Here is an 11,046-nt window from a genome sequence, read left to right as displayed (position 1 = left end):
GAAATGGTAGCGCAATTTAAAATGTTCATATTTTTGCCCACACTGCAGCGTCTGAACAGAAAAATAGTTTTTTTTTTACATTTTGGGAGCCGGGAGAGAGCCGGAGATTTGTGTTGTTTATTGGTTGAATAAATACAACAAAAAAAATATATATCTATATATATAATACGTATACGCCGATTTGGCTGTGTCGATGTCTGTGCGGTGCGGACGACTAAACAACTAAACAAAAACAAACAGTCATCGTCAGGTGGGCTGGCGATCTGGAGAACTTGAGAACTTGAGAACTGGCGAACTGGGCACTCAGAACTGAGAACTGAGAAGAGAGCCCATTTGGGAGCCACGGGGAGCAGCTAGAGGTATCATTATAAATTTGACTAATATCTGGAAGATATAAAGAAAAAAACCCGAAATCGAGAACAGGTTCCGCCACTTGATGACGCTCGGAAAAACCGAAATATGCAGCTCCCAAGATGCAGTTTTCGGAATTCTTAACGTTTCTGAGGATTACTCCCCTGTCGTTTAAACCAGTTTCAATTGATAAAAAGCTGTGTCACTAGCTGGTAGCACAAGTTATTAAATATAGGTTTTCATAACTCAAAATTTATAATATTGCAAATGTAGTTCAAATATCTTGTAAGTTTCCGCTCGACCAGGGAATATTTTTATAAACTTTTAATTTATTTCAACTGCTTAGCAGTTTCTTGGTACAAAGTTTTCTAGTTGCACTCAGAGAATATTTTTAAAAAAATCTCTTATTAAAATGCAAATCGTTAACAAGGTGGACTGCCTGAAAATCGCACTCAAATTAAACAACTTTGGTTAAATAACAACAAGAAAAAAAGAAAAAAGGGCGATCGCTCGCTCCCCATCTCTCTCTCTCTCTCTGTTTCTTTCTCAGCGGTCTGCTCTCCCTCTCCCTCGCACTGCCACTTCCACAGCCAATTCCCACACGCTGCCGCCGTATCAGACGCTCCAGCTTTTCAGGCCGCTGCGATTTGATCGCCGCTCAGTTGATCAGAGTCACTCGAACGCGCCGCTGCTCAGCGATTCGGAATTGGCGCGAAACAGTATAAATTGTATTAAAAGTTCGACTACAAGCTTTGCACACATATCGTATATAGTATAGACGCTCAAATATTCACGAGCTGCATCGGTTTAGTCGGCCTTTAAAAGTGCGTAAAGCTATGCAAAAATCGTATATAGCATGTTATTCATATATAATATATATAACAGTGTTTATATGAAATATTACTCAGCTCCAAATAATCGAGTATTATATGTGATGTGAGCAGCCAGAAATGTGTTAAATAATTGACCAATTACATTGGTATTTAAGTGCAAACTAGTTTCGTTCTCAAAGCGTTTCATTTCCCAGGAGTGTTAATTATTAGTCTTTTGAAAGCCCAAAAGGAAGTGCAAGAACTCGTAGCAAAAAAACAAGCTATCAAAACATCGATCGAAAGTCAATTAATTTGCACATAGGCCGCATTTAATGATAATTTTGAAAACACGTAAAACAGCAGAGTTGTTAATTATTATCGATTCTCCACCAAAACAAAGAGCACCCATATTGTGATGATCTGTGCGCGTGTATTGGTATTAGTGACAATGGCCGCCGCTCCACTGCACGTGTATTGGTGCGCTCAGTAAACTCAAAGTGCCATTTCGTTCCTCATTTGTAGCCGTTGTCGTTGTCGTTGTTGTCGTTACTCGGTGTATTCCATTTTGTGTTATCTCAAAAGCGTGCTCTGTGCCAACTCTCTAGAACAGCGATTCCACCACATATAGAGGCGGTACGGCACCCTTTCGCATCTTTCGGGTTTATCAGAATTCTCGGAACTCTATAAAAAAAAATGCTATAAAAGAGAGTTACTGTTTTGAAATTGGCACACCTCCGCAGGAACCTTGTATATTATGTACATGTAGCTTCCCTCAAGACATCACAGCATATGCCCATAATGATCTTTTATTTGAAGACGTCACTCGGCGGCTTTCGAATATCCAAAAACCGGCATACCCTTCGGCATGCATATGTATGAGTACCAACTATTACTAGCCAGAGTGTGTTTTGTGTTTCTCGGAATCCACTTAAGTTCACAAACTACATACGTCAATGATTATAGCTAATTTGCATAAACCTTCCATTCGTGCTAGCTTACTGACCAACTATTTTTCTGAATCGAATTGAGGGCTACACAATATAAGTCAACTGAATGCATACATTCGAGCTCTATTCAATACACTCATATCTTAATTAAACAAACTTCAAAGGCTTTTAGTCGCGTTTTAAAAACTCTCTTGGCAATCGAGCTTATCAACAAGCGTGTATACATGAACTGAAAGCGTTGATTATACGTATAAATCACAATGAAAATGGCAAATAGAACGTTCTAATGGATTGTGATAACAATAAAAAGCATCTTAAAGCATGTGTAATTGAAAAGTAATATGAAACTAATAAAATATTTGCTATATTTTCAATTATGCTCAAGTCAATTAAATTAAATAAAGAGAATGCAATTTCTATGAGGCTTTTGTATTGTTTAGTGTAAAGTTGGGGGGATACTTTTCTAGTTTTATCTTCTCTTCCATAAAGGATGATGAGAATTAAGTATCTTCTTCTTCGCCAAATTTCTTCCGGCTTTGATTGTGAAGTGAATTTAAAGATACTCTTGGATTTACAGGACTTTAATTCTTTTCTTTGTTGGGTGTTTTATTTTATTAAGTTTTTCGTAGACATGTTTTCATTGAAGAGGAAGTAAAATGATAATAATAGGAAAGAATCACTGCTTTTAAAGTCGCAAAAGACTTTCAGTACTGGTGTTTATGAGTTAACTGCAAATTATTCAGGATAATAAAGCCGTGATCGTGTATAAATTTACCAACAGTTCTTATCAATCAAAGCAATCCAATTAATAAATATAAAGTATTGAAGTTTGTTAAATAATATATTTTTATCAGCGCTACATTGTTGGACATTATTAAAAATAAATATATATTTATCAAAGTTTCAAACACAAGTGTACACAAGGGAATTGAATGTTTTGGCGCTCGTGTATCAAAAATGCAATAATTTAAGTATACTACAATAAAGCCACAGTGCCTCTGCAAAGTAAAACCCACTTTAGCCCAATTCAAACAAAGAATTTCTTCGAAATATAACATTTGACTAGCTTGTTATCAACGAGTTAACCGGGAAACAAAAAAAATCATACACTTATTTGCAGATGCTCATGATGTGATGTTTGCTGAGAGCTGTGCCCAGTCAGCAGATCTGCCATAATGTGCCACCCAATCTGCTAAATAGGAAGGCCAACACATAACGCTCAGAGATCCAGGGAAAAAATCAATCTGGTTACGTGACTGTTGCGATAGTTCGCCATGCATTTCGGCAATGAAACGGAAATGAGCCAATGTCCCAATGCGAAACGCAGAGTAACCGATCCATTGTCTGGCCCAAAAAACTGCAGCACTTCGTCCACCGACTCGGGTGTCATACTGAACGATAATGCGGCGACATTTCGCCCGGAGACGGAGACCAAAGATCGGGGGACGGACAAAGGGCAGTCCCAATCGAAGTCGGAAGAGAAAACGGAACCCAAGCGTATCAGCGTTGAGCACACTGTCCATATAACAAACGAAAATGCTGGAAAGACATCTTCGCCGGCGGTTTCCATACGGAGCACCACCATTTCCGTTGTGTCCATCGATGATAATGCCATCGATTCCAGTAGTATTGCTAGTGATTCGGAGGCCGAAGCGGAGGATTATACCGTCCAGAAGCTGGGTCACCAGGTCACCTACCCGCCCAACAGTTCCCACCTGCGTGACCTCAACCACGGTCTAACGGTGGTCAGTCGCCATGTGGCGCCAGCTGAGGCGGCAGCCCCGCCTCCCAATCCCCTGGAAGCTGGCGTTGTGGCCAAGCAAATACTGAACGGAAATCTGGCCCTGGCCACGCCCACCTCGGCGCCGGGCGGTGCCACCCAGGGCATTGGGAGCATCGCGCTGACCAACTCCACGGATGTGACCTTCGGTGATAAGCACTTTTACGAGGGACCCGTGACGATACAACAGTTTCTCATCGACAACCGGGACAAGTGGAAACCGGGCGAGGGACCAGCCGGTGGACAGGATAACCCCGCCTTTAATGGTGCCGCCACCACGAATGGAAGTGCGACGGGTAAGACATTTGAAACTGATTTTGTATATAGTTTATTAGAATCTGAAAGATGGGATGTAAAATAATAATAGGGATATAATACTAAGAATTTAAATTTTAAATTTTTTTATTTACTTGTTTGTTTCTTGAACATTCCTAATAGTTATCCAATGAGCCTAATTTGCCCTTTTTCATTTGACACAACATTTTTTATGACCTCGCTTATTAAATTCTCCCAGTAGTAGTAGAATATATCTTATCTGGAATATATATCCTTAAAATATATATTATCGCTGCTATTTCCTGCTGCCTCTGCTTACATTCCTTTGCTGTCTTCACCTTGCCTCGGTTTTGTTTGCTTTTAATGGGCAAAACTGAGCGCGTGTGGCGATTTGTTTACCCAACCCAATTGGCCAAGTCAAACGACCGTGTTGCGAATGGTAGATTAGCAGATGGCCCACAAAGCACCCACATTCATTGAATTCGCTTAAAACAAATACTACATTTTACTATAAAAACAAATTATATAAAAAGGCTACAAAAATCTTTTAGGAAAATCTTGTAAAAACTCGCAAAAATATTTCAGTTAAAAAAAAATCGAAAATATTTATGAAAATCAGGAACCCCAAATTTGTCTCGCATAAAATGAAGGTGTGGCTTTTTATTCATGAGAGAAAACAAAGCGTCGGGTATTTTTAAAATTTAATACATTTATTTATTAGTTCTACAACTTGTTTTTTATCTCCCTGCTTTCTGATTACAATCTGTGCACAAAAACCAGTAAAATTTCATTCACGAAAAGAAAATGTATCTCAGCCGCTTCAAGGCCCCGCAGCTCATAAATCAAATCGGTGAAAACTTTTTCGATAAATACGCAAAAAAACACAGCAACTGCAACTGTTTACTTGAATGGTTTTCACAATTACCATAATTAAATCGCCAACCAAAACTCAAAATATATCCAATCGGAATAAAACCAGTGGTTCGGTTTGCGTGAAAATTTAATCAGCTGCAGTTACGTGTTGTTTTTATATGGGCAGGTGCTTCCCCTGCAACTCGCAATAAATTCCTAAGTGTAGTGGGGGATTTTTCGCAGTGTGTACATACATATATACTTCTAAATGAGAAAGTGAAAAAACAAGAACAATTCCTGTATATATGTACATACGCACGGATCGGGAAAAGTACCCATCGATCGGCTTCAGTTGTTCATGTAAAGCGATCGGAGAATGTCGAAAAACACGCTTGAAATTTGCCTAAAGTGTCACGGAATAATCGCGGATAATTGCACTCGTATCGAGTGTGATAATGGCTTTTGTGGTCGGTCCTGTCATCGCAAATGCACGGAATTGTCTGAGGATCAGTTGAAAGTGCTGGAAATGGTTCCCAATTTGAGGTGGCATTGTGACCACTGTTTGGGCGGGGTGCAAACTGGAGCTCAAATGAGCAAGTGGTTGGAAAAATCGCTGCGGGAGCACGAAAAACGATTGGAAATCCTAGAACAGGGACTAGTTAAGCGTAAGAGGAAATACTGCATTTCAAGCTAGTTAATTTTTGATTTGCCGTTTTTAGAAAGTTAAATTATTCATCTAGTCCTTCTTAAATAAATAATTCTTTCTTTCATTTCAACGAATATATTAAACATTAACAATAGAGGTTGAACTTGATGCTAGACTAAGACTTAGATAAAATCAAGTCTATTGTCTGTCACAGAACAAAAGATTTTATTTTTAAACCATACGAATGCATTGGCATTTTTAAACACCTTCCATTTACACACACTTGAAATACCATTTTCCAGGTTCCAAACATGACGATCCGGCGCAAACACCGCCCCTTTGTCCCTTTTTGCCCAACACTGTTGGGCGCAAGGCCGTCACAATTACAGTGATTTTCGTAACTCTAACCTTCCTGCTGGGCATCGTACTGGCCACCACCACAAATCTCTTCGGCAAGACGTTGAACCAAAGTAAGATCAAAGATGAGGACGAGTATACGCAAAATATTCCAATCAATTCAACAATAGGTACAGTTTTGTTCCCCGTTAAAGAGCTTCCTTACTTATCGAAAACCGAATTGGCAATCATGTTCTAACATATTCTAACTCATTAACCCAACCAGCATGTGTATAAGTCATCTTAATCTCATCCTGTATATACATAACTCATATGAATCATTGTGTTGTCGTGATTGCGTACATCATCCATTTTGCTGCTCGCGTTTCTTATCACTGGGTCAGTGTTGTGAAGTGAACTGTAAATCAAAAGTGTGGCCTAAAGTTCAATTGAATGGAATATGCCAGTGAATCGACCTCGTGAGTCACCCAAAAATGTTCTCACAAAACAGTAGTAGTGTGATTAAAAATGTTTAATAAAATATTAAAAATAATAAAGAAACTTTTTAGTATAAACCTCTAATATATTAACGTACCCGTCATAAAGGAATACGATTACAAGACAAAAGAAATACTTTCTATAAATATTAGAGTACTAAAAATTAAATTCAAAGAGACTTTCCATCTGAAATTTGTTGTATGAAACCTAAACAAATTATTTAAAAGAACTTAAAACGGGAAAACATTAAAGTATATGATAATTCGCGAGTATTCACTACTATTGTTTTGGTCGCACTTGTGCCATGCTAACTCCAAAACTCTCAATGCAGCGGACTTAGATGTCGTCGATGATGGCACCTTGGTGATCCTAAAAGTGGATGAGTGGGGCGGAAGGCCTGCCAAGAAGAAGTTGGAAGAGCAAAAGCTGCCCGTCAATCGGGTGGTCATCTCGCACACCGCCGCTGAGGGTTGCGAATCGAGGGTAAGTAGATGCCATAGTCCATAGTCGATACGGACGTTCACATCCACATCTCTCAACGAAGGAAGTCTGCTCCTCCCGGGTGAATGTCGTCCAATCGTTTCACATGGACAGCTGGGGCTGGGACCACATTGGCTACAATTTTCTGGTGGGCGGCGATGGCCGTGTGTACGAGGGGCGTGGCTGGGATTATGTTGGCGCCCACACCAAGGGTTATAATAGAGGAAGCATCGGAATATCCTTTATTGGAACCTTCACGAGCAGGAAACCCAACGAACGGCAGTTAAAGGCGTGCCAACTGCTTTTGGAAGAGGGCGTTCGACTTGAGAAGTTGACAACCAACTATCGGCTTTATGGCCATCGACAGCTGAGTGCCACGCAGAGCCCCGGAGATGAGCTGTACAAGATCTTAAAGAACTGGCCGCACTGGTCACATGAAATCTAATAAGTCATGTATTATATATAAATAACAAGTAAATGGAGTCTATAGCAATATGACGTGCAAGCTCACTTTATTCGACCTCATTTCCCACCTAACACCTTACAAAATTAAAAAAAAAAATTGAAGTTTTTCAATGGTTGAGTTGAATGGAATATCACGAATTTACCGCTCTTACCAAAAGATACTTGGATGTACATATGTGTAACCTCTTAGGAAGATGATCAGGGCAGGGATGTAAACCCAAGACAAATTGTGATTAATTTATAAATTATTTATTAGATTATAAATCTGAGTTTTAAATTGGTTTTTTTTTTGTTAAATATATATTGTTATAATAATTATTGTAAGGTTTTGCATTCATCCCCTGAAAATCTTCGAGGTTACTAACACAGCTGATATTTTTGAACCAGCGTATAATCCTGAAGTCCATGTGGATGGAAAACTAGAAGTGATCAGTATAAAGGGCTGGGGTGGAATGCCTACTAGAGGAAAGCTAGAGCCCCTTGATCTTCCGGTTTCCAGGGTAATAATCTCCGAGACGCCACCCGAGATGTGTGAGACGCAGGTATGTTTGAATATTCATGTGAATTCTCATCTATTTCACAAGAAGATTTAATTTACTCCAATTTAGGAGTCCTGCTCTTATTGGACTCGAGTTACACAGAGCAGACACATGGACACCTACAACTGGGGTCAAGTGGGGTACAATTTCCTCGTGGGCGGGGATGGACGTATTTACGAGGGGCGTGGCTGGAACTATGTGGGCGCTCATACGAGGGACAATAATAACAACAGCATCGGTATTAGCTTTTTGGGCACATTTCGACGGCAGGAGCCAACAAAGAAGTCATTGGAGGCATGTCAGCTGCTCCTCGAGCAAGGAGTTCGTCTCAAGAAACTAAAGTCGGATTACCAACTGCTGGGACATCGACAAATAACGGGCACATTGATGCCCGGCGAGGAGCTCTACAGAATCATTCAGACCTGGGATAACTGGTACAATCTGACGAAAACTTGGCCCGACCTGCATATGATTCAATAGTTATAATTAATAAAACTAAGAACGAATAAAGGTGATAAAGAAATATTATTTAATTTTAAATGCTAAGATTGTTAATTGTTTGTGTGTTTTTTATTTATATTATATATTAATACGTATTGAAGAAAGTGAGTCAAGGAAATAAAATTTCATTAAACAAATCAATTCATTCGCACTTTTTCTGTAAAAGAAAATTGGGTTTACGCCTTGTAAAATAACTATATTTTTTAAATCAATAACAAATTTCATGTAGAAAAGCATGTTTAAATATTTCATAACATCTAAATAAAAAACCGCTTAAATTTACTAACTAGAACTAAACATGTATGCATGCTCAAAAATGAATAACTTAAAAGCAACATTTATTTTCGATAAATCAACAGATCTGGACAACATTGGTGGTGGATTAATACTGAGGTTCGTGGAGCGCCAGCAATGGCTGGCACAGCCGCCACAGAGGGAGATTCCAGATCTGGAGCTGCCCGTGAGACTGGTCATAGCCTTGCCCACCAACTCGGAAAACTGCAGCACCCAGGCGGAGTGTGTGCGTCCAGTTCGACTGCTACAGTCCTTCTTCATAGAATCGTTGCAGAAGTCGGATATTGCCTACAACTTTCTGATTGGCGGCGATGGAAATGTATATGTGGGTCGCGGCTGGGACAAAGTGGGCGCCCACATGAACAACTCCTTCTTTGACTCCAGGAGTCTAAGCTTCGCCTATATCGGATCCTTTAAGACGCTGCAGCCGTCGGAGAAGCAACTCAGTGTCACTCGTCTCCTGCTGGCACGTGGCGTGAAGCTGGGCAAGATTGCACCCGACTATCGATTTACGGCGAGCAGTAAATTGATGCCAACTGTTACCGATTTTAAGGCGGATGCGCTGTACAAAAGTTTCGCCAACTGGACTCATTGGTCGTGAATAGGTTAAGTTATGCGCCGCATCGATATTTTTTTAAACTATCAGTCATTTTTGTATTGATATTGTATCATAGGTGTTCTCGCTTTAATGTGTGGCATATTCGATTAAGCTAGAATAATAGCGGCGAGTTTCGGGGCTTCCCCGATTATTAGAATGTTTTTCATTGCTTTCGCTTTTTAGTTTTTATTGAGAGAAAAATGTATATTGTTATAAACAAAGGACGATGAATAAATATTAGAGATGAAGAAATTTGAATTTTGATTATTGGGTTAACTGGTTTCAGTTTCAGTAAAATGTTAGTGAAATACAATATCTTTTTTACCAATTACGATCTATCTACTTTCTACTTTTGACACAAAAAATCGGAATAATTCTCCTAAAGAAATCTTTTTGGGTCAGTTGATCAAACCGTAGCCGTTAACTGTAGTCGGTGATTCTTTCCAAGAAAGCGGAAAACATCATAGCTGCGACACAAAGATGAGCTAGCTGCTTTCAAAATTAAGCTAAAAGTAAGTATACGCCCCTTGTGAAAAGGGGATTCCCATTTCTTGCACTGCTCGCTACCATCAAATATCTCTCTCTAACCTCAAGTGGGCGGCGTTTGAAGAACACGCACCCTGTTGCGAAAATAACACCCTATTTTAAGCTTCAAAAGCTTTCTCAGTTATACACTTATTTATAGGTATGAACAAAGACATTAGAATAACAAGATGCGTAACGCCATACGATTTTTTTGCACACGATTTTTTCGTGGTGGCTTTTCAAGTGGCTTTTCGCTCTCTCGAAATTTTATTCAAAAGCCAGAGAGCGGAGAGCTCTAGAGCCACCAGCTCTCTTGTACGCATACAGCGACAGCTGACCACTGTATTGGTGCACACGTATGCACATGCATTGTAAAAATGACAAAATATGCCCTTCATCTTAGAAGTTCTTAGACTTTAAATCTATATTATTTTTTATAAATTGACACCACTTAAAAACTCTAGTCTTGCATTGCCTTAACATAACAATTATTCAAATTTAACACAGAAATAATAATAGCACAATCTATGTACAAAAAAATGCATAATAATTTTAAAATATGACTTTATATTAGAATAATTGTCATTAGAGTATTCAGCGTGCGACGTGTGAAAAATATAAGAAGACAATGATTCTTCGGTGCTTATGTCCGCACTTCGTGCTTCAAGAAATCAATTTTGCAATAAACAGATTCCATATTTTTATTTATTTTATAAATAATATTTTACTTTATGAATTATTTTTATGAAATATTTATATTTTATATGTAATTTCTTTTTTTTTTTTAAATTCTTTGTTTTAAATTACAGTAGTTTTTAAAATTTACTTTGTTTATGTTTTTATTATTTATTATAGTTATTTAGTCAAATTACTAGTATAAAAATTACCAATTTTCAATATTTAAAATGAAAATAAGATTCAGATAAATTATTTTTTTTTATTTTGTTTTGATGTTTTTAAAAAAGCGCGCAATTATGGGTGGGAAGAAAAGCGCGCCAATTTTTTTGTTTTTCCTTTTAATACGTTTTCTTTTTCTCTTAATACGTTTGCTTAAAGCTGACTATACGTAGAGCTCCTCGATTTTTTTTAAATTTCGCTTTAAAATTGTGTTTACAATCAATTAAAGTTGTTTGGTTGCATTGCTAA

The 11,046-nt window shown here is 38.5% G+C and overlaps 1 protein-coding gene across 7 annotated transcripts; it reads left to right on the top strand.

Annotated features, from left to right (window-relative positions):
- The first annotated feature begins 1,003 nt into the window (after nt 1-1,003).
- On the top strand, nt 1,004-9,627 carry LOC6532598 (peptidoglycan-recognition protein LC). 7 transcript variants are annotated; one of them, XM_015193962.3, is made up of 5 exons: nt 1,004-1,175; nt 3,231-4,186; nt 5,967-6,134; nt 7,831-7,985; nt 8,052-8,493. In XM_015193962.3, exons 2-5 carry the CDS (start codon nt 3,385-3,387, stop codon nt 8,460-8,462), a joined length of 1,536 nt encoding a protein of 511 aa, XP_015049448.1. In that variant the 5' UTR covers nt 1,004-1,175; nt 3,231-3,384; the 3' UTR covers nt 8,463-8,493. The 7 variants fall into 7 exon arrangements, with proteins under 7 accessions (XP_015049448.1, XP_039229720.1, XP_015049449.1 ...); XM_039373787.2 differs by lacking the exon at nt 8,052-8,493 and adding an exon at nt 8,031-8,051 and having other exon boundaries at nt 1,005-1,175; XM_002093306.4 differs by lacking the exons at nt 7,831-7,985; nt 8,052-8,493 and adding exons at nt 6,830-6,981; nt 7,043-7,476 and having other exon boundaries at nt 1,007-1,175.
- The last annotated feature ends 1,419 nt before the right edge of the window (nt 9,628-11,046 follow it).

This window comes from Drosophila yakuba, chromosome 3L, assembly GCF_016746365.2.
Source record: "Drosophila yakuba strain Tai18E2 chromosome 3L, Prin_Dyak_Tai18E2_2.1, whole genome shotgun sequence".
Classification (NCBI taxonomy): Eukaryota; Metazoa; Arthropoda; class Insecta; order Diptera; family Drosophilidae; genus Drosophila; species Drosophila yakuba.
Note: the sequence above shows the minus strand (reverse complement) of the source record. Positions and strands in the feature narration are given on the sequence as shown.